The sequence below is a fragment of the Cebus imitator genome, unplaced genomic scaffold, assembly GCF_001604975.1.
Source record: "Cebus imitator isolate Cc_AM_T3 unplaced genomic scaffold, Cebus_imitator-1.0 Scaffold232, whole genome shotgun sequence".
Classification (NCBI taxonomy): Eukaryota; Metazoa; Chordata; class Mammalia; order Primates; family Cebidae; genus Cebus; species Cebus imitator.
In genome coordinates, this window is record NW_016107547.1 from 3,002,037 (window position 1) to 3,026,476 (window position 24,440).

At 38.0% G+C, this 24,440-nt stretch overlaps 1 protein-coding gene across 1 annotated transcript in view; it reads right to left on the minus strand.

The window, feature by feature from the left end:
* TENM1 (teneurin transmembrane protein 1) overlaps window positions 1–24,440 on the minus strand; it is a 355,471-nt gene that overhangs the window by 139,247 nt on the left and 191,784 nt on the right. The window contains exons 14-16 of the mRNA XM_017497555.2: window positions 10,684–10,803; window positions 3,915–4,176; window positions 1,382–1,649 (exon numbers count right to left, since the gene is read on the minus strand). Of these exons, the coding sequence (XP_017353044.2) occupies window positions 1,382–1,649; window positions 3,915–4,176; window positions 10,684–10,803 (650 nt within the window). The remainder of the gene's footprint in view (window positions 1–1,381; window positions 1,650–3,914; window positions 4,177–10,683; window positions 10,804–24,440) is intronic.

Here is a 24,440-nt window from a genome sequence, read left to right on the forward strand (position 1 = left end):
ATGCTGACCTTCTAGAAATGCAATGCATCCTGAACAAGGCCATAGATTTTGAGGACAGCTTGTGAGGTTACTGATGGGATTTCTTGTACTTTCTTATTTTCTTGTATGTCTTTGCAATAATTTCCCATTTATTGAGGAAATATGAACCTGTCCATGTTCCTTGCATTCCAGTAAAGTTCAACACAGATAGATAGATGAGTTAATTATTTAAATATATGAGGGTCTCTTATGCAGAGAAGAGTCATCAGTTTCTCCCTCTCTCTCTCTCTCTCTCTCTCCTCTCTCTCTCCCTCTCTCTCCCTCTCTTACTCTGGGAAGAAAAAAATTGACATAATGTAGTCTAAGAAATATAGGTCAGCTCTATGGGAATGACCATGATAGACACTTCCAAGGGAGGATGTCTGTTTCTTTTGGAGAGCTTTAAAATCTTCTTCTCATCTGTCCAAAGGTGATTTACATGAGCTACTGCCTGAAGGTACAAGGATCAATGGATCCCTAACTGCAGGTCTACAGACCTGTATCAAGTTCCTTAGGAAGTTTTCTCTGTTTTCTACAGAGTGAGAGAAATAATAAGTTTAGTGTTAGTCTCTCTCTGAATGTCAGGATTCTATTGCTTACCATCATTTCTTAGACTACTTTTTCTTTTTCTGATATTAAGGTATCCCTCATTTATTAAATTATGGTAGTGGTAGGAATAGTATATTATAGTGAGTCCTTATAAAAATATTCTTACTTGGCAAAATAAAACACTGGCAAATCTATCTCTGCCTCATTTTTTAAAAAAATGTCATTTGTTTTGGAGAATTAAATATCTGAAAACTATAGGCCCAAAGGACCTCTTAAGGTCCCTGCCATCTATAAGATTCTAGGTTTTAAAGTCTTGAGATCACAAAATATCAAAAGGAAGAGGAAGGCAGGATGATTTTTTTTTATTTAACCTGCAGAAGTAACAAGTTAATGAAGTCTAACCATCTTAGACATAAAAGATAATAAGTGGAGATGGCTATAAGTTAGAATTTTGTAGTCTGTAAGTAGAAATGACAGATTAAATGTCAAATCCAAAAACATGGCCTATAGAATGCCACACCAAAGGTCACATTTAGAAGGCAGCATTCAGCTCTGGAGACAGTTACAAGTCAGATATTGCATGATTGCACTGGTATGCAGCCATCATGAAAGGGGAACTAAAATCTTTTTGAAGCAAAAATGTGTCAAAAGGGAACTCAAAACTGGCCCCAAGGGAGTGTTTAAATGAAAAATGCCTTAGATTCTTTAAATAGAAGAAAATCAATAATTATTCCAAATACAAATTAGTATGCAACAAGTATTTTCTGTTCTGTGCATGCAATACTGCTATTTACATAGAATTAGTTCAACATACCCAAAGCCTCTGCCAGGCCCCAAACCTTCTGTCCATAGATGTCCGTCTTGTTCCAAGAAAATGTGTAGACAAGATGAGTTGCAGCGGGAAACCACTTCTGTGTGAGTCGCCCTTCCACAGCTACCGTGAGGTGTACTTTTATCATCCCTACAGGAATCGTTGAATGTGTCAGGAGGATCCGAAGCAGGGTTTTATACCCAGGGGTGCGACTGCTCAGGTAACTCAGTCTCACAAAACTGGAAGGAATGGGGATTTCTTCCTGTACAACCTGAAAGAAAAAAAGAAGCCAAATAGGCTCTTATCAGTGGTCACAGGTAGATGAGGATATTGCATGCTTTGTTGTCTTTGAAACATGCCAAAGGAGAGAGCTTAAACAGGTCTAAGGATGTCAAGGCATTTGTTCTTGAATCTTCGTGAGACTGTATGATCACAGGTTTTGAATTTTGTACCAAATCTGCATGGACATAAGACCCAACCTTAAGGATTGCTTTTATTTTTTCTTTTTCTGCCAGGAAAGATTGTGTAAGGAACAATTTCAGCTTTTCAATCGTGTTCCAAAAAACTGCTTAGTAGGAAGTGAAAAGATCATACCGCTGAATGTCAAGCAATTCAGCACTATGGGCTCCACTAAGGGGTCTTTTTCTTATATATACATACACAAAATCTTGTTTGGTGTTAAGTCATATATCATTAAACCATTGCTGTAATCCTTATTCAGGCTAGGCTCTCTAAGAGGAAGAATTCCAGAAGCAGACCCAGCAAGTGATATTTTACGACAAACATTATAGTTTCCCTAGAATTAATCTTTACTGATGCCATCAAATTTGTTTTCCTTGGAGCTTTGAAATGACCCTGAGGACAAATTTTTAATCAAATTTTTCTTACATATTTCTCTGTGCCTGGATGTACCGATGGCTGGGAACAAGTTTCTTCAAGGTGGCACTTGTGACTAAGAAGCAAATAACCCCCACTAATTCCTCTGCAAATTTTACACTAAACATTGGTCTCAGAGTAAAAATATCACTTGGCTTCTTTAATTAACGGCTATTACTTGTTTGCTTATCAGATAAAGTTAAATAACCAAAGGTAGTAACTAAAACTGAATTGTGTGTTCCACGACTTTCATGTTTCAAAAGACATCTGAAGAAAAAGCCCATTCTATTTAATACACCTAAGGTGACATGAATAGTGTAGATATTTTCATGCTCTCATTCATTTTTACCTCAGAATCTTGTCCCCTCTTACTTTTCCAAACTTGTGCACATAGCAGAACTGATTGTTAAACATACGGTAGCTCATATTGTCCAGGATTTTTGGTCTTTCTCCTGTTTCTGAGGACACGATCCCTTTTGTGTACCTTTGCCCAGTTTTTCTTCCTCTACATTAGCCATTTGGTACCAGAGCTGTCCACCAGCTGTCTTCTCAGATGGTAACAGAAGTGCAATAGAGAAGGACAGTATAACACTCACCAACTTAGTAGTTCATTTTCCTAAGAAAACATGCAATCCTAGATCACCTGGACACTTGTGCTGACAGAAGACCCATACTGCCTAATGACATCTGTGAAGGGATTGGTGTGCCAATCAAATGTACTCATTAAACACTGTCTTGTTTTTTCTTCCTTTCTAAGCAAAAAGCAATAGAAAAGATAAGGGGTAACTCTTTGGACTGCTTTTCTTCTAGAGCAGTATTTTTGAGTGAGCCTTTCCTAATTGGTATTCTCTGGGCACTGCTAAGAGTTGGTGGGTGGTGTTATGATAAAAGAACGATCAATTCTATCTTGGAGCATCCATTTACTTCTTGATTTCTGGATCTGTAAGACCTATGAGTCCATTTTGGTGGCTTCCACATTTAATTATCATTAAAATTTTTCTATAATGTGGTGAGGAAATTGTACTATGGCTGTTTGAATGGTTTAATATTGAAAAGACAATATTAAATGCTCAATACAGAATAATTCGCAGGAATGTTAAAATATCAAGGTTCAAAAATGTCTTCTCCTGACTACAAAGCTTGAACATTCAGAAGCAAAGCTTTTTTTTTAAAAAAAAAAAACTGCACAGGCTTGAAAACTACCTTTACTGTACACAGCTAGACAACAGAAGCTGTCACGTCTTCTAAGAAAAATGACAATGGATACAAACTAGACAATAGAAGAAAAATAGATTTCTTAAGGTGCTTTAATTTCAGAATCACAAACAGTCCAAGCTCATGGATTATACTGTTATTAATAATAAGCCAGCCAGCTTTGTTCTTTAGAGCACAGTGTTTATTAGGTCAAAGATTGGTGTTTAATTCTTATGAAAGCTACTTATATCTTTCTCTGTTCCATGGCCACAGATAGCGTTATAATGCCCTGACCAATCATCTTAAAAATGAGTTCCAGAAAAGCATTTGAAGACTTCTCTTGACAAATACAGGGCAGCACATTATAAGGCTGGCAACAAGAATAGGAAAAGGAATTTAGGTATTATACACTGCTGACCACTCCATGATATTATTATTTTATGCATTCAAAGGCTGTTATACCCACCTGCAGCTCAGGAACAATAGTTCCCCTCTCTGGACAGGACCCTCCAAATGATGTGAGTGGTGAAGGAAGCACAATAGGGTTTGGGCTGATAAAGTTGGAGATATCACAGGATGGCGGGTCTGCTACAACTCTCTGCATGGTGACTTTCTCCACCACAATAAACTGATTCCAAGGCAACCAGAGTGTCCTCTTCTCAGTCAGGAAAGGTGATCGGTCGAAGATTAAGACGACAGAGATACCACCGATGGCTACAAGGTCAAAGCTGAGAAGGAAAAAACAGAAGGCAGTTGCAATCAAATGAAAAATTTAAAAAAAACTGAAGTTAAAAAATGGGTTAATTGCAGCACCCTTTCCTTTTCTGGGAGACTCAACTATATCCACTTATATTGTCTATTTTATAAATTCCCTCTAGCAGTATGTTCATTCCATAGATGGCTTCTTTTTACTATCTCGTAGTCTTCTAAGAAGAAATTCCATGTCACTAGTTGATAGTCCCTCAAAATTTGTAAATCAATTTTAACACTATCTTAAACAAAATCACCACATGCATTTCTGCAAAGCCAACTCTGACACTGCTGTTCCCCTTGTGCTAAAGATAACAGAAAGATGATCATTTAACATTCAGCAGCATCTTTGAGAATGATGCATTATTCATTTTCAAAAAAATCCCATAATGTAACATAAGAGAAGTAAGAAGCCAAAAGGTTAAATATCTTGTTCAGGGTCACAAACATAGTGTCAGAAACCAGACAATGTCTTTGAGATGGCATTTGGAGAAAGATATCAGCAGAGGACAATTGTTAGGGAAAATTTCTTTAAACTCAGCTATGCCTGAACCCTCTACATTTGACTACCCTCTTTGACCTCCTAGTCTACTTGAACTCCAGATTTAAGATTTCTGGTTTGCTCCACAAGGGATTTCTGTTTCTTTTTGTAAGACAGCCTGTAATGAACCCTGCACAACTTCACCAACAAGTCCTTCTCTATCTATGACAAAGCAAGTCTACCTCTGCTGTAAGGTAATTCTGTCTATCTCTAGATGTGGTCTATGACAAGTCTATTGCATTGGAGCTGAACGGATTCAGATTTCATTGCATTCAGCACTAGATGGTTCTACCTTACTTCTCTTTTAAGTATAATGACTTCTTTGAGATGATGTACTTGAGAGCATTGAAAAAGCATAAAATCCTATGTAAAAAAGTAAGATAATGATAAATTATTATCATTTTTATATTAAAAATGGATAAAGGGCAATATGATGTTCCTTAATATTCAAGGCAACTTAAATCCACAAGAGAGAGATGTAAGCAATTGTCTGCATTAAAAAGATCTTTCAGCAAAACACTTTTTCAATGATAAAAAGCTCTGATAGGGAATCAGACTTAATTATGGACATCTCACCACTCTCTTCATATGACATTTATTATATTTATTATAGTATTACCAATCGTGTCTTGTTGCAGAAATCTTGCAGATAAAGATAAATGAACAGTAACAAAGGATGGATAATACCATGTTTTTTATTGCTGCTTTTTCAGTGAAGTAGCTTAATATTAAGGCAGTTTCCAAAAAGAGGATTGGAAGAACTGCATTAGCTACAGAAAATAATCTAGGTTTGAACTAAAAAATGAAAACTCAAACCGTTTATGGTTTAAGACAGAGGGTCTGAATTCATAATAATACAGGATCAGTTTAAGGCAAGTGTAGTAGGGAAAATCTGACACTACTTGTCAAGAAACCTTTCCTCTAGTTCACCTTCTATGTGGATTTAAGTATGTGTCCTTGGGCAAGTTTATATGCCTCACCCAAATCTTGACTCCTGACTCAAAATTGAAGTGCTTATTTATTTAAAAACAAAAAACAAACACAAACATGAAAACTAAATAAACTATCCAGAAAAGAACGTAGGTGCCTGGAAATTATTTTCTCTCTTTTTAAAAAAAAAACTTTTATTTGGCCAGGTGTGGTGGCTCACACCTGTAATCCCAGTACTTTGGGAGGCTGAGGTGGGTGGATCACGAGGTCAAGAGATCAAGACCATCCTGGCCAACATGGTGAAAACTACAAAAATTAGCTGGGCATGGTGGTGCGCGCCTGTAGTCCCAGCTACTTGGGAGGCTGAGGCAGCAGAATTGCTTGAACCCAGGAGCCACTGCACTCCAGCCTGGTGACAGAGCAAGATTCCGTCTCAAACAAACAAACAAACAAACAAAACTTTTATTTTGTACTTCTAGAAAGAGTACACAGACAGGGCAGGCATCTTGATATGTAGAAAGAATGTGGGTTTGGTTTCATATATAACTGGGTTTGAATCCTAGCTCTGCCCTGTGAATTTTGTGTCTTTGGGCTAGTTATTTAAACTTCCTGAGACTCAGTTTTCTCATTAGTAAAACAAAGCCTCTATAATCTATCTCTTAGTGGCTACTATAAATGAATGAATGAGATAAAGACTTAAGGTTCAAGGATATAGTAGGGACTCAACAAATGTTATCTTTCTTCTCAAATCAGATCCATTGCCCTACTAAATTTGCCATATGTTTTCTTTCTTTTTTGTAGTTCAGGTCAACTATAGGTCAGCTTTTGATTATTTCCATGAGCAGATACTGATTTTTTTTGAGGTGGAGTCTCGCTCTGTTACCCAGGCTGGAGTGCAGTGGCGTGATCTCTGCTCACTGCAACCTCCACCTCCCTGGTTCAAGCAATTCCCCTGTCTCAGCCTCCCAAGTAGCTGGGATTACAGGCACATGCCACCATGCCCGGCTAATTTTTTAAATTTTTAGTAGAAATGGGGTTTGACCATATGGGCCAGACTGGTCTCAAACTCCTAACCTCAGGCAATCCACTTGCCTCAGACTCCCTAAGTGCTGGAATTACAGGTGTGACCCACTGTGCCTGGCCACAGATACTGATTTTTAAGGTCTCCTTGGAACTTCCCCTAGGCATCTTATGGTGGTTCATTTTATATCTCTACTTGGCTAGGTTATAGTTCTGAGTTATTTAGTGAAACACCAATCTAGGTATGGCTGTGGAGGTCTTTGGAGATGTGGTTAATATCTATAATCAGTTGAATTTAAGTAAAGGAGATGGTCCTTGATAATATGGGTGGGCAAAACTGTTTCTGTGAGGAGGAAAAAATTCTGCCTTAAGATCACTGCATCTCTTTCCTGAGAGTTTCCAGTCTTCTAGCCTGCCTGACAGATTTCAGACTTGCCAATCCTCACAATCGTATAAGCAAATTCTTGGGAATAAATCCCTCTCTAAATACATTCATATCAATATCTATATCTATGTCATTCTGTTTCCCTGGAAAGCCCTGACTGATATACTTCTCACCTTCCACCTAGCAGTTATGCACAGTAAACACTGCCTGGCCGACTCATTAATTGACATGGAGGTGGAAGGTGGAACTGTGGCCAAAGATTCATCTAAACCATTTCCAAAGCCAAATAGAAACCTCTCTAAATGATTACTTCTTTGGGATTTCTCATACCACAAATCACCTCCTTTTGTATGGGCCATTAAGAACAGGTTGTAAAGTCATATGAGAGTGTATATAAAAGACCCAAGGGGAGAAGGTTTATTTGTTTGGAGATTGTTGTCAATACATAAGTCCAACCAGTCCTATCCGTAGATGGAAGAGTATGCAAAATGCTTCTCTCTCTCTGCCTTATGGTATCCAAAAATGAACAAACTTTTGCCTTGAGGAGAATCAAAGGGAACCCTCTCTTCATCTTCTAATCTTCAGAACAAAGTTCTTGAGACCTTTAATGCTTCTCAAGAACCTTCCAAGAATGTTGTCACTTCACTTGTTTTGCTTATCGTTGCCTGAACTATTTACAAATAGTTCTCTTTCAACACTTTTGTGAGTACAGGTTATATATCTAAGTCGAATGTGGTAAATCTTAGAAGAAAAGAGCTAGGTTACTTGGGTTTAAATCTTGAACTCTATTCTTATTATCTGTGTTACTCTGGATACGATTTCTCATGCAACAAATGGGGAGGATGATAATGATATTTATCTCAGATGGTTGTGAGGATGGAAAAGGAATGACATTCATGAAAGTGTCTGACATACAGTAGATACTCATAAGCACTCACCTTTCCTTTAGAATAGGCTTTTTTCTTTTCTGCTAAGTAGGCCCTTCTCTACGTGAGTATCTAAGCTCTTCATACTTTTAAAGGGCTCAGTCTTTCACCACCTGCCTTCCTTCTGCTTAGAATAAATTACTTTGGTCCCATGACCCAGACCTTTCCTGGTTCTTTGGGGAATCCTGTCAGTTTACTTTTGCAAGTAGTTGATAATGGGGGTAAATAGTTCTACATCCCACATGACATATTTCATTCAACGGGGACTTTGAGAGAGCTGATAGCTTCACCCCAAGAAGTGATACCACTGGTGAGAATTCTAAGCACTGTGGCAGACTGGAGGGTTTGAGACTCGGACTGGAGGACCCTAACAGCAACTCTCATACCACACTTTGTCTACTAGGTATCTAGATGCTAATCTCAGCCTTTCTATACTCTTTTGACCTCAGGTCTGTTTTTCTTATGATTTTCTACTTTTGAAATGCACTTTCTCAAACTGAGGTAGCAACTAGCAGAGACATATAAATGGAAACTCTCATCACACTGTCACTTTATGTCCAAGAAATGACAGTGGAACAATCTGGTTGGCATTTGGGGCCTATATTTTGAATGCTTACACCTTTATGGAGCCTGAGGGGAGTTACTGCCAGAGGGGATTCTGATTCTGACTAGCATCTGTTATCTATATAAACTCAGTTCTCACCGTGAGCTTAGCTGAGGAGCATCTTGGGGCATTTCATTTAAAACTAAAGACAGAAAAATTACAGCAAAGATCACTCTCTTTAATGTTTGCTATATACTGGAAACAAAAATTTTTAGACTCTTTAGGTATCAAGATGCTTTTAGGATCTTGCGTGAATATAAAATAATTCACCGAAATCTTTGTATGAAAGCTGAAAATGAGGGCTTCTCAGGCCTCCATGAGAAGTCAAAGTCAAATGTCTCAAAGGACATATTCTATTTAAAGAAATAACCCATTTCTTAATTTATGGCATATGGTTGAAGATGTCTGCAAGGGTGAGGCTAGTTTTAAGCACCAGTTACTGGTGAGTGCACTCACTACCAAAATTCCATTATTTAATCTAATTGGGAGAAAGACTCATTTGAATTAATAGAGATCTCCGATGATAGAATATTTGAAAGGAAATACAGTTTTTTATATATATATATATGTGTGTGTGCATATATGTACATATATGTGTGTACATACATGTGTGTGCTACCAAAGTAGTTCTGCTGAGCTTGTTATCATATAGAGATGGTTAGTTAGTAATTAGCAATATAATTTATACGTAATTCATATAATTTACTAAAGTCCTTAAGAACAGTTTATTTTCTTAAGTAGGCTAAAACTCTTTGTTATTATCTTTTGAAACTAATTTTTTTTTTTTTTTTTGAGATGGAGTTTCGCTCTTGTTACCCAGGCTGGAGTGCAATGGCGCGATCTCGGCTCACCGCAACCTCCGCCTCCTGGGTTCAGGCAATTCTCCTGCCTCAGCCTCCTGAGTAGCTGGGATTACAGGCACGCGCCACCATGCCCAGCTAATTTTTTGTATTTTTAGTAGAGACGGGGTTTCACCATGTTGACCAGGATGGTCTCCATCTCTTGACCTTGTGATCCACCCGCCTCGGCCTCCCACAGTGCTAGGATTACAGGCTTGAGCCACCGCGCCCGACCCCGAAACTAATTTTTTCTAAACACTTTCTTGACAGGGTCTTGAAAAAATAAATCCAGCACAGCCCAAGTTGAACAATTAACATTTCTGATGTGGCTAGGACTAATAAGGTTTGATTGTAGGTTCTTGAAATGAGATAGTTTCTCACAGTGTGATAAAGCTCCAAGCCAACAGGTTTTTTTTTTTTTTTTTTTGGTGTGTGATTATTGAAGCGGCTTGTTATGAGTAAGACATTTTGAGGGTAGCCACCTGGAGACTAGGGTGCCTCAAAGCCATTATTACAGTGTTCCTGAGAGTCATAAATAGGTACCTTTAAGCTGGCGCTGGACACATGGGCCTATTGATTTAATATTCTGAGTCAATGTCTGTTTAAATGACAGCAACAAAAATGTTGTTATGAGCAAATTATTTTCCAGGTGAGAAGGTTTTACTTCAAGGTCTTACTTCCCAGACCTTAGAGAACCTTGAGAAGCACTTAGAGAGCAGCCTAGTGGTTGGTGCTTCAGGTTAAATCATTGTAATTAAGTAGGCTGGCCAGGCTTGTCCATCAGTTGCAGCCAGTAGTTATAGGCAGCCTAGGGAGGACACATTTTAAAAACTTCTTAATTCATGTGGTTGAATTCTGTATTTTTGGAGGAAATATTTTGGATGCATTCATTTCTGAAATATTTGGGGGTTACTATGGAAAAATAGCCTATGTGTTCCATGGTTCCTTATTTATCACTTGTATAAACTCAATGAACTTTGAAGTTGCATTTGTAGATGGAATTAGATAAAGGATAGACAACTTTTCACATGGCCTGGGTTTCAAGAAGACTTGAAAAGGATTAGAAGAGGAATTCAATTTGAATTAATTAGGAAACAGAGGAAATAAATATCACCAATGACTTTTTGAGATACAGTTTGAAGATGGGCATACCATGACTGTATCATCTGAGCCCTAGTATTACCCCTGGCCAGAAGTCAGTATTTGGCCCCTACAATGATGAGAAACAATACTGACGTACCTTCCATCTTGCCGGCTGATGGTAAACCCATAATCACTGTGGTGCAAGAAACTGACATTCACTCCCACTAGAGGAGTTCCATCTACGGCCACCACTTGGCCTCTAATCACACAGGCACGCCTGCAACACAAGACCAAAGGCAAACAGAAAAGCATGTTGAGACTAGATTCCAGAAGTCAAGTTGTAGAAACTTTGGAAAACAGTCAAGTGTAACAAAGAAAACAATCATTTCACGAACCAATAGAAAACTAATAACCTTCTGGGGAGGGGATGTTTTTCTTTTTTTTTTTAAACCCATCAAAATTAGGATCATACTTGGTATGGTTCTCAATCCAGATATTTTAAGGTTGAAAACATATTACTAATATTGTCCAATGTATTTAGAAATTCCTTAATATATCATTTTGTTATTATACAATATACCCTTAAATTAGTATCCTATAACTTGCTTAACCCACTACTGATTTTAGGACATTTTGCTGTTTTTTTATTTTTTTCTGCCTTAAATTTCTTATTTCCTGGGGAGAGAGTCCTAGTTGTGGAAGGATACTTTTCTGTTATCAAAATTAAAGTTAATTACATTAGTTAATACATAAACATATTGTAAGGTAAGACTAAAGTCCCTGCTGACCACCTCTTTACTGCTTCCTGGCATTCTCATCAGAGGTAATCAGCAGTATTAGTTTGCTGCGTGCATTTTCTATGGATTTACATATATAGTATGAATATTTTTAAGCCTCCTGATACACACTGCCAAAGTGCCTTTTTCTGGAAAAACAACCAGACAACCAACCAAACAAATTTAGCTGAGTACACTTTAAGTTAAAGTCTGCAAAAGAGATGTGATCCCTGACAATGATACACTGCTTTTCTTGCCTAATTTAAATAAAATATTTCAAGACACTTTCCCTTTAAACAAATGAGTCTCATCCCTACTAAAAAATGGAACTCCATCAAACTCGTCCCTAAATGGGTCTCTCTTTCAGGGACATAGTCCACTAAAATGTACAAGACTTTCAGCCCTAGCCTGGCTGACAAGCTGTAACAAATTTCAAGAGGCTGGCAGTTAAGAAGAGTGCCCTGGGACAAATCCCAAGCAAAGATTTTTTTTCACTGGTCTGCCGTTATCTGGGAAGGAAGGGACAGTTTTTTCACCAGAGTTTAATCCTAGTCTTGGCAGCCCTGAGCTCTTGGACATGAATTTTATAGCTGGAGCTGGCAGAGTTGAGGAAGGTTGAGCAAGGTCAGTGATTTTTCCTAGGGCATCAATGTCACTTTTTTTTTTTTCTTTTTTAACCAAGTGGGATTCTGGGTATCCAGGGCAGCTCAATCTTGGATTTAAGGGGGCCATGTTATTCAGACAAACATGGCTGTTCAGAGTAACCCTAATCATTTTACCCTGGAATTATACATTCCTTTAACAGAATAAGAAAGTAAAGGGAAGTATGTAAAGACTCATGGCCACAAACATCATTTGAAAAAAGAAAAACACCTTTGAATAAGCTACAGGTGGTTACCAGCCAAAGTTTATTGTATATGTTTTAGCCAATAAACCTCACCACTAAATTCTGTTTCAATCAGAGGAATTGGTTATAAGTTATACTAACAGGGTTTATACTGTTCTATGTAAGGGCTTCCCTAACACAAATTACAAGCCATTAAGTATTATGCAAAGGTAAGCTAGTGTAATTGTTGCTATTAGTGTTTGTGTATTTTCTGAACTCTCAGACCAACATTCATAGCTCTGTGACATAGATCAGTGGTTTTCTTTCCAGTGAGCTGTCCATTTTATGAATTATGTAAATAATGGTTCTGAGTGGCATGCAAATGGCATATTGGCACTTGTTTTGCCATGTTTGATTCTTCCAATTTCTGTATCATTTTGAAATCCCATTTGTTCTAATAGAGAAGACACTTGAAGTCATTGAATTCTGGATTTTGATCTAATTCTGACTGATCTGGTCCCAGGTTCTAAGTCCAATGTAACAAGAAATGAAAATAAAACATCTCTGGTTTTATACAGTAACCTCTTAGATGTCTTTACAGAACAACTTTTGACAAGGTAGGTATAGATTGAGTGGAAACAAGCTGAGAAAAATCTCCTGCAAATTACATAGGGATTGGTTCCAAGGGGGCTAGAAGACACTGTAGTGATACCAAACAATTTAGAAATTAGTTAAGCATTGTTTCCTAAGCCCCCAATGCTGGTAGCTGCATTGGGAGTCTGGTGGGGGTTAGTTATTACCTTGCCAACCCTCCACCAGTTAACAAGGTGGCCTTTAAAACAATAACACCTACCTAGGTGCTTGCTGATTCCCCATTGGCAAGACAATTCCAAACTCACTCATTTTATTTGCTCCCATTAATGTAGACATTGTGTCTTTCTACGGATGTACTAGGCTCAATTATTTTTGTTTTTATTTTGTCAAGCCTAGTTGGCATTATTTTCTCATATTTTACGACACACACACAGACCTGTCTCTTCTTTCTGTGTTCTTTTATTTTCTATATGGCTTATATTTATGAAGGATCCAAGCTGGTGAGTGAAAGTCTCATAAAAGTTATCATTATTCTGTGCATTTCCCTTGTATTCCTCTCTTTCTTCGTTCTGTATCTCATTCTGAGTAGTCTTGTCTTTTGACTCGTCTGCTTCTTAATATTCCTCATGTTTTATGAAGCACACAGATTTGTGTGATAACGACTCATCAAAGTCATCATTATTCAAGACATTGTCTACCTGTTCTTCTTTTCATTCATTTCACTCTTCATCACTCACAAATAATGCTCAGAGACTTGTCTTTCAACTCCCCTACTTTTTTATTCCTCATATTTTATGATCCACACAAACTTACAGCATATGATAAAGCCCCATAAAACTTATTATTCTACATTTATCAGTATTGAACTCCCTTTGTAATGTATTAGACTTTAAATGTTCTAAGATTCCCTGTATCTTGCTGCATTTGCTCCCATTATTTACACACTCCATGTCATCCATTTTTCACAAGAATAACTCTTAGGTCTTTTTATTCCTGGATTACTAGTACTTACTGTAATCTTTGAACAGTATCAGTCATCCAGTGTCAGTGTAAATTGTCTAAACTTCAGGACAGTATTAAAGTATTCATTTTAATTTGCAGTAATCTTGACTGACACTGCATGCAGAAATTTAGGAAAAATCTACTCTTTAGGCAAAGTCTCCATTTGAAAAAGAAAGCTCTTGAGTGTACTTGCTTTCCCAGGCAGGCTACATCGTCTCCAAATGGCCATTAGGAAGCCTTCATATATATTCTTTGGAAGTGTGGCATATTGTGCCACTTTGTTCAGCTCAACTGCCATTTTGTGCACCCCCAGATTCTAAATTCCATTTTCTTAAGCATTGTGGATGGTAGTCTTGTATCTGGTTTGTTTTTCCTGATTCCCCACAGTCACTAAAATATAGTTCCTCTTCCCCATTTATATAAACTATTTTGATTATGCTTCTTCTATCTAAGGCAGCCTGTATAATTCATTTTTTTTTTCCAAAGTTAGATCCTAGCTGAGTAGTGAGGTATGTGTGGTGAGGGCCTGCCTTTGATACTGCCACAGTCCTGCTTTCTGTGATATTTCTTATTCCCATTACGGTGCCCTCCCTGTTTCTTCTTCCAGAGAGTCCCTGGCTTCCTCAAATCACCATTGAAATTAGCCCTACTTGGCCAGTACTTGGTCTGCCATGGGGAAGCAACTTGAGCTCTTAATTTTTGCCACATCAAAACTACCTTCAACCTGAGTTCTGCTCCTTAAAAATCTGTCTTTTTCTGAAATCTTTTCGATTGAATAATATATAGAACTCTTCTGAATCTTTCAAGCAAGATGATAGAAGCTACTGTCTGGACTGTCATGAAGCTGGTCCTGCACATGTGCTCAGCGTAACTGTCCTTTGTGTTGGATTGGTGTGTCTATATGTATGTTCTTCTGTACTCTCAATGGCAGGCATTGCATACTTGCTGTCTTTGCTTGGGGCTTTTGATTCACAGACATGGATGGGATGCTTTGCTTGGTTGAATCTTTGAAAAACAAGAACCTCTCCCTGCTGTTGTTGGTTAGAGCAAGATAACTTGAACTTAGATGAGCATATCCAATGTGACCTTAAAAACATGCATGGGGAATATCACCCCTCACAAGTGTCTTTTTTCCTGTTCTCCTGAGAGTACAGGCTGCTGCCAAGCTGTCTACCTGCTGTCACTCTGCTAAAGCAGCAACCCCAAAGGAATTGCTTCTCCACTTTAACTAAATGCTGAATCCTCTAGGTGTTTGGAGCTTGGTCTGAAGAACAGGGCATCTTGGGAAATGCAAGTCAGAATACATTTTACTGAGAGCCTTATTTAACTAACAAGCTGCTTGTTAGACAGCTCTGATGCAAAAGGTCTAATTCATTCTGTATTTGCTATTTTCATGGAATAGTCAAATTATTCCTAGCCTTCAATCAACTCTTGGTTCCATTCTCCTCTTCCCTTATTTGTTGTCTTTTGTCTTCGATGTCAAATCTCCAATATTCATTCAACACCTCGGGCAACAACATTAACCTCAAGCACAAAAGTTGGTTGGAAAAACAAGGCTGAAAACTAAATTGTTGAAAGAAGATGCAATTTCCTACATTGTATTTCTGATTAAAGTATTTCGAAAGAAAACGGAGAGTCAGGGGGCTAGAAAAGTGATAGCGATTTGCTTTTGTTGCTAACATGAGCATAGGCAGGCTTTGAAGGGTAACATTCAAAATCAAGGACCTAGGCAGCAGGGGATCTAGCAGCAGGTGGGCAGGTTAGGTTGTTTTTTCCATAAGAACAGATGAAGTCCTTTCTACAGCTGACAGCTCTGGTCAAAAGGTAGCATTGTGAAGGACTGGGCTTGGAGAGGCTATATGAATTCTTTGCTCACTAGTGTTTGAAGCCCTGTAATTTCCTCTTTGAATTGTCGGTTGGTTCAAGTCTCCAAGGGGTAGAAATTTGTCGCATATGTGTGACTGGAGGATTCCCCTGACAATTGTAGCTACTGGGGTCTCTACTGGAATGCAAATTCCTCTGAATAGTGAGGACAAAGGGTTTGTGATGTTCCTGTTACTACTACCATCACAAAGTGAATAAAGGGGCTTCTCTTTAGAGTGTAATTTTGGGATTGTGGTGTTGGTCCTCAGTCCGGTCTGATAATCTTTTTCTCTTATAGATCAGTGATTCTCAGACTTAACTGTCCACAAGAATCACCGGAAAGGCTTCTTAAAACACAGATTGCTGGGTTGTATCCCCAGAGTTTCTGATTTGGTAGGTCTGGTGTTGGGTCATAGAATTTACATTTCTAACAAGACAAACCATTGAGAACTGCTGCTTTAGGAAAAGCAAGGCCATAACATACACAGCCAATTAAGGCATATGAACTGGAGAGGGAGGCAGGAGGCATAAACCATATACAGGCAGGCAAATCAACCACTGGTTCACAATCTCACCCTTATAAAATCTGTCAGGCATGAATTTTAACTCTTCCATATAAACCTCTGGAAAAGGGTTTGCAACAACTGTAGTTTGGGGGGTCATGTTGAAACTGGCATGACCAAGGGGTGGTTGCACTACAAGATGAACTACAGTGTCTTCAAATTCAGAGATTATAAAATGGAAATATGCTTTAGTACAATTTATTTGTCCCAATAATAAGTGTCCATTTCTCCCCCATCCTCATTATTCTCATTATAGAATGCTCTTACTTGTATTATTGCACACATCATAACCGGTCTCGGATGACAGTTATAGATGTCTGTCTTTTTATTGGATAGCCACTCCAGGGCAAGAACTGTGTGATTTTCTTCTCTGTGTCCTTCCCAGTGTCTAATTTACACAGCACATGCTCAAGACAGGTTCATAGAATTTCAACTCAAATATTTTAAAATATGAAGCTGTAAGATCCAGGCCGGGTGCGGTATCACGCCTGTAATCCCAACACTATGGGAGGCTGAGGTGGGCAGATCATCTGAGGTCAGGAGTTCGAGACCAGCCTGACCAATGTGGAGAAACCCCATCTCTACTAAAAATACAAAATTAGCCAGGCATGGTGGCACATGCCTGTAATCCCAGCTACTCAGGAGGCTGAGGCAGGAGAACCACTTGAACCCAGCAGGCAGAGGTTGTGGTGAGCCAACATTGTGCCATTGCACTCCAGCCTGGGCAACAAGAGTGAAACTCTGTCTCAAAAAATAAAAATAAAATAAACCCAAAGATTATTGCAACCTATGCTTATGGCAATGCTTCAGGCAAGGGTTTCAGTGACTACATTGAGATTCTTGTGTGACAGATGCCTTACACTTTATTTATCAGAAGCCAACATTCTGGATTGAGCATTACGACATTCTCATCAGGAGTGTTTTGTTTGATACTTGACTCTCTTATGGAATTAAACAGTACCTATAGTGATCAGGAAGATGAAATGAATAGTCCTCAAATGCTTAATTTATGCACACTAACCCCATTATTCCTTTATATATTATCATCTAGTTACCATTTGGTATTTTATAATTTAAATGCATTTGGAACTTCTAATATCCAGATATGTTTGGGGTTTCCTTATAACACATGCTATTTTTGATATATATTATCTAACCTGGTACAGCACTGTGAAAACAATGTTATAGCATAAACCTGTTTCCATGTTCTGAAAATTCAAATGCAGTGAATGTTCATATGCAAACCTAATACAATCTCCTCATTAGTTTTTTCTTTAATATGGCAGGCTGATTTAATCCTACTCAGTTGGTCACTAGCCCAAATAAATAATGCCTACCAAGTGGGTAACATTAAAAGCAGCTGGGAGCATTAGCCATCAACATTCTAGGACTCTGGGAAAGGTGGTGCTATTGAAAATGCAGATAGCTTTTTAAGCAGGATTATTTTCCTCATGGCTAGTGATGTTTCAAGTAAAACAAAATGGGGGCACTCACCCTGAGGTAGGGTGGCTATTTTCCCATCTGCCCTGGTAATTGCTTGTCAAAAGTAGGCTTGCTTTGGATGCCTGAGATCCCCAAAGTAATGGGAAAAAGATCAAGTGTTTTGAAGCAATAAGAAAACTGACGACACAGTCACATTTTCAAGACTATGCAAGTGCCAGTTTGCTTCATTTAGACACATGATTATTTTCGTCCAGAATTTGAATCCTGAAATATTTGTCCTGTAAGCCCTTGCAAATCTTGAATAGTGTGAAGTTAGTTCTTCCTTTAAAATTTTTGGTTTGTTTTTCACTTGTTCTACACATTACTCAAGTGTTTTTTTATCTTTGCAATCAGCCTTATAGGGTTTTGTTAACCTCATTAACCTCTCGTCACTTCTCGGAATCTGCCTTTCAAGTAATGGATGGTCATTAAATATAGGACAGATCCTTCTTGTTGGCTATCTCCTGGGCATATATTGCTCTTCCCTCCACAGAGGAAGAAATGTGGCCTTGTTCTAGCAACAGCTGTGTTCTACCTCTGGCTTTCTAGTAACCACCATTGTGACTTTTCCTAAGAAACAGAATTAACTCTCAGCTCCATTTGCTCTTTATGTAAAGTTGGAATGATCTTTCTTCACTGACCTCTCCCTAGTCACCTCACAAAGATGCCATTACAGTAAGATTACCTAGTAAAATGATCACTTTTTGAACTAGGCCTTTTTAATTCTATTGTCATGAACGCTGATAATTATTAGATATATATGTTGTATAAATAAAATATTTGTTATACTGTGAGTCAGGTACTACGCCAGATACTTCCCTTATCGTATTTCATGTAATGTCCACATAACCCTGAGTAGGTACAGCTATTAGGCCCATTTAAAAAATGAAGAAACAGACTCAGAGAGGTTAAAAATCTTGCTTAAGGTAACACAGCTCATAAGTGGTGGAGGGGTGGAGATCTCTTGACCTGGCCTCCAAAGAGCCTGAGCTGTATTGCAGATCTTTCTTAGTCAAGAAATAAACAGTATGGTTACAAATGAAGATAAAGTGATCACCTACTAAGATGTTGCTTTCTATAGAATTATTGCTACCTGGAGAAATTTACCAACTGCTGAGCACTTTCTATGTGCAGGGTATGTAGTGGAGATGAGTTACAGCATGCCATTTGTTCTTTCTTCCCAAACTTGCATTCACTTTGTCCTTTCCAGGGACAGAATGAGATGATAGAACGAGTTAGAGAATCACTATAAGCAAATAGTATGACTGAGTAGTATGTAATAAGGATTTGAGCCTTTTGACTTTAGATCCTAATGGAGCAGTAAGTAGGATAGACATTTCAGAACATCTGAGTTTCAAAGTATCATAAATAATCAATTGAAACAGCCTTTTGAAGATCTGTGTTCTGATTTTTCATTCTTCTTTGCCCAGGAGCATTTGCAAAGAAGTGAAAGTCTCACATTTTTTCTTTTTGGTACCTTTAGGTGCTGACTGCTGATTTCAGGAGACAGTCAGCACTATACATCTGGGAACCTTCTGCACTTTGTAATGTTTTAAATGTGTCTTGAACATGTGTTTTCTGAATTTTAGCATTAGACAATATAGTCTGAAAATCAGGAGATCCCATCTTCAGTAACAACTTTCACATGAAGATCAAAGTGCTTTATTAGCAAGTAGCTACAACCTTACTTCCCAATTAGGAGAACATCATCAGAGGTGATAAGCAAAGGAGATTTCTCAGGAAAAGCAACATGGAAAGAAAAAAAGAATCACAAGTAACCATGGCCAATCCAAAACACATTGGAATTCTTTTTCTGAATGTGAGCAGGTCATGTGCAGTGCCTTCCTCTAGAAAGGAAGGTGAAAAGAAGGTAGATTTAAGGAGGTTGGTGCTCTATAAAGAGCTTACCCGAGCCCTTAATCTATTCAATTTATTCAGCAATTGTTGCATTGTATGTTTATCAACCCCTAGTTGTGTACTTGGTATAATGTTTGTCATGTTCCTAGATTAAAAACACACAAAAGTCTGCTAATAGCAAGCAGACTTAGAGATCTTTAACAAACAGATTCATGAAAAAGTTAAACACAAGTCATATGGATTCAAATTTGTACCTCAGTGAAATTACAAATGTTTATGTTGTAGACCTTCCGGGGTTACTCGTAGACAGACAAAACTGTACATGTTAATTCTATGAATGCTTGAATACTGTAATAGCACTATATTTCCTTTCAATTATTTTAAAATATAGGCTTGGCTTATCTTTATTTTAATAATTCCAAATCAGTAAGTGGTTTCTCAATATTTGATTTATTCTAGGGTTAACATTAATTGATGGAAGATCTGGTATTTTTTTTTTTTCTGTCATGTATGAGCAAATGGTCTAAGGCTGTTACTGATTTCACTTTCCAGGTCCTATTCGGTTTGTCTGAAGTATTCAAATTTTCTCAACGTATTCTTGGAGGGCAGGTGCCCCATCCATTTACAGTAAAACATAGTGACAACATGCAGTAATTCCTTGAGAAAGGTTTGTTTTACTTTTCCATTGCAGATGATGTCACAGAATTTTGATTCAACTGGCCCCTAAAAGTCAACAGCAGGCTCCAATTTATGTGAAAATCTATTGCATAGGGGTCCAGGTAGCAAGAAACATTTATACCAAGATCATTTAGTATACAGATGAATGTTATTCAGGTTATTGCTCTAGTGTCACCTCCTCAGAGAGGTGTCCCTGGGCCACTCTGTCTAAAATGGTCCTTCTCTGTCCCTAACCTTTATCTCACTTGACAGTATTTATACCTTCCTGACATTTACCTTTTTCATTGTTTGTCTCCCTCACTAGACTGTATGGGGAATAGATTTTGTCCACTATATCCCAGAGGCTAGAACAGTACCTATCACTGAATGAGGAAATGAACCAAGTAAACATTATAGTGTTCATACATTTAAAGAGTGAAATGATTAATCTTCCCCCAAAACGGATCATCTTGAAAGAAACTGTAGGATCTATTGTTTTAAATGGCTCCAAAGTGTGGTTAATGGGGATTTTTTTTCGTTGTGCTAAATGGGATTTTTTTTTGATGACTAATAGTTTTTTTCCCCCCCTGGAATTTGTTTGGTACACACATTTTAAATTGTAGAGAAAATTATTTATAGCCCCAAGTGTCAAAGGATGAAACTGTTTGCATATAGTTAAGCTGTAAATAAGCTTTGTATTTTTCTTGCAAGTCATCAATAGTCTCCTGTGTGTGTCAATTTTAGCAGCTCTTCATGCTCACCTGAGCCAATTAGTCCCATTTCTTGATTATTGTTGAAAACTTCCAGGTCAGTTTCACTTCTATAATTGTTTAATGACTTTGTCTTATTTGCTAGAATGCTTCTTGTCTTACAGGGATACCTGTCTTCCCCATCAAAACAGCTGAATTTGGACTCCTGAGTTGATGAACTCCAAGCTCCCTTAGAAACCTGATGTTCCATAATCCCTAGACTTACTGCAATTCATAATTATTTTAATTATTTACGTATTTACTTGATATTTTGACCACTTCTGCCACTAGACTGTAAACTCTGTGAATAAGGAAACTGTTTCTTTTGTTTATCTCCATCTGCACAGTTCCTGGCATAGAGTGAGCACTCAAGAAATATTGTTGAATGAATGAGTGAATGCTTATCCTTCATCATTCTTGAAAAATGAATTTATAGTAGGGTATTATATCACATTAAGAATGGCACAGGAGTCTTGTATCTCTTGTATCTCTTTCTGAGGACGTAAAGTCCTCAGTTTCTCTGGAAATACTAATATTGTAAAATATTGTAATAAAATATATACTTAAAACAGTAACTAGTATCTGTCAATTATGGCTATTCTTAAGTCTCAGTCTTTATTCAAGATCAGCAGCTTCTGCAGCAACAACCATATTCCTGCAGCCTTCCCTTGATCTCAGTCTCGGGTCAATAATTTGTTTTGCCATTCACAAAATCTCAAATGGTATAAATTCCCAGCTCAACTAAGGGCAGAAAGCATGTTTTATTAAACAAGTTATGATGAGTAATTATGGCTATCACCAGGTATCATGACTAATCAGTAACAAGAATCGATTATTGAGTAGGGTATAGTAAAGGAGGATGAAGGCTTAGGTAAATAAAGAGTTTGCCAAAAATTCCATGTTCAAGGCATTTGTAGTACTTCACTTTGTTTTATGGTGCTTCTCGTTGGTTTTCTCGTGAGACCGAATAATGATGCATACCAAAATGAGCCAGTTAACAGCAGTCTTCCTGCTGACTTCCTGATATTGCTCCTTACATTCCACTTTTTTCTTGGTACTAAATTTTGATTAGCTAACTCATTGAAAACAGACTTATCGATGCATACACAAACTCATAAATGATGTCAGTTATTGGCAGGCTGTGATAGCGATGTAATATATTGCAAATTTTAAAAAAGAATAATCACTTTGCTATCCTTATGTTATCACTGTATCTTTTATGAATTTTGTTCTTTTGCTTTTTAGAGAACTGTAGTCTTAATTTTAGGCTGGTTCTACATTTGAGAACTGGATTATTTAAAGTCCTAATATCATTTGTGTGTTCTAGGCAACCAAAATGAGTTTTTCATTAGCAAATATGAGAAGAGCATATATAGTTTGTATGTTTGTCCCTGCCGGAATCTCAGTTGAATTATAATCCCCAGTATTGGAGGTGGGGCCTGATTAGAGGTGATTGTATCATAGGGATGGATTTCTTGTGAATGGTTTAGCACCACCTCTTGGTGCTGTCATCAGAATAGTGAGTGAGTTCTCATGAGATCTGGCTGTTTAAGAGTTTGTCACCTCCTTCTCTCTTTCTTGTTCCTGCTTTCACCACGTGACAAGCCTGTTCCCCTATCACATTCTACCGTGACTGAAAGCATCCTGAGGCATCACCAGAAGCTGAGCAGATGCCAGCACCACGCTTCCTGTAAAGCTTACAGAACTGTGAGCCAATTAAACCTCTTTTCTTTATAAATTATCCAGTCTCCAGTGCTTCTTTATGGCAATGCAAGAATGACCTAATACAGAGCACTTGCACTTCAAAATCACAGCTAAGCTACTAACTCACTCACTTGTTTTTCAACTTCTTCATGACAGATACTGTGTTAGGATCTGGGGATACAATGGTATCAGTCAGATTCAAGGCGTCCAAAAATTATTTAATACTGCTCTCATCAAGAGGTGGGATCTATGTCCTTCCCTTTGAATCTAGGGAAGCTCTGTGACTGCTTTGACCAACTGTATATGACATAGTGATACTGTGACAATATCTGGACCTGGGCCTTAAGAGACTAACATCTTCCATTTCCAGTCTCTTGGAACACTCACTCTTAGAGCCCTAGGCTGGCATATAGAGCCCTGACAAAGCCAAGGCTAGCTACCATGCCAGCAGGAGGCCCAAGTAGACAAATAGAAAGGCTGTCAGCAGAGAGGATTCCTAGCTGCTGTCCAGCTGTTGCAGCCCCCAGCTATTTGAGTCATCCCAGCTGAGGCTTCCAATATCATGAAGCAGAGATAAACCATGCTGGCCATGCCCTATCTGAATGTCTGACCCACAGAATCATGAAATAGGATAATACTAAATTGTTTTAATCCATTACTTGGAATAATTGGCTACTTATCAGTAGATATTCAAAACAAGAAGAGAACAAATCAGACTTGGTCTTTGTCCTTACAGAACTTAAGGTTTAGAAATGATGACAATTCAGAACTAACATTGTATATCCTAGTGTGAACCAAGAAACTGAAATGCAGCAATTCCATAGAAAGCTAGAAGAAACCTATCATCTTGTTTCATTTTTTGCTTGTTAACATTGCTATTATGTGCTTAGTGCTGTCCTAAGTTTGGTCCTAATTCTAGAAATTTTCAACTAAGGGTAGGCATTCCACTAGAGTGGGCAGAAGAGGTCACCACAATTACATTCAGTAGAACTGTTGCAAAATTTTTGATCTTTAAGCTGTTCTTAAAATTTACTCTAAGTTATAGACATAGTAATCAAATTCCTGCAAACATACACATTCTTCTCATAAAATGTGAACTTTTTTCCTACTTTGGTGGGACCTGGATTATGTGATATATATGATTGCTGGGATGTAAGACATCATAGGTTAAGATCCACTGGCCCAGAGGAGTTTATTAGCCTAAGGTGTGAGGCAGAGTGTATGCCAACTTATTCATGAGGTATGCAAAGGTACTCCAGTAAACTAAGAGGAGAAATATTGTTCCATTAGTGTGATTTCTAATTCATGTTCAGTCACATTTTTCTCTTTTTAAACCAATATGATAAAAGTTCAAAAATTAAGTGAAATGATAATGTTGGGTATTTAAAAGCTCTCGGGGAAAGAGATAAGAAAGAATAACAAACACTTAAGATCTTTCCTTGGAAAGCTACAGAAACTGTATAGACTGGGAATCACAAACTCAAATGCCAGCAAGGCCAAGCATCACTTTGAAAGTGAAGGATGTGAGCCAAGTGGGTGGTGAGTTAGAAAGGCATGCCATGTCCCATCCAGAGGGGCAGCTGGCCCTTAGCGTTAGACCACCTATGCCATGCCCATGGGCCTGGGGTTGCCAAGCCGTGTAAATTTTCTTGAGAAGGAAGATATTCTGATTTTTATGTTGGATCTCGTAATTTCTAAATGTCAGGACAGACAAAATACATCTGCAGGCTGATTTTAAGCAACTTCTGATAAAGACACCTGACATGGATTGACGTGAGGATTAGCCTCTCATGGTTACAAAATAGATAAATGAGTTTGGCCAGACCTTGCTGTCAGCTGCT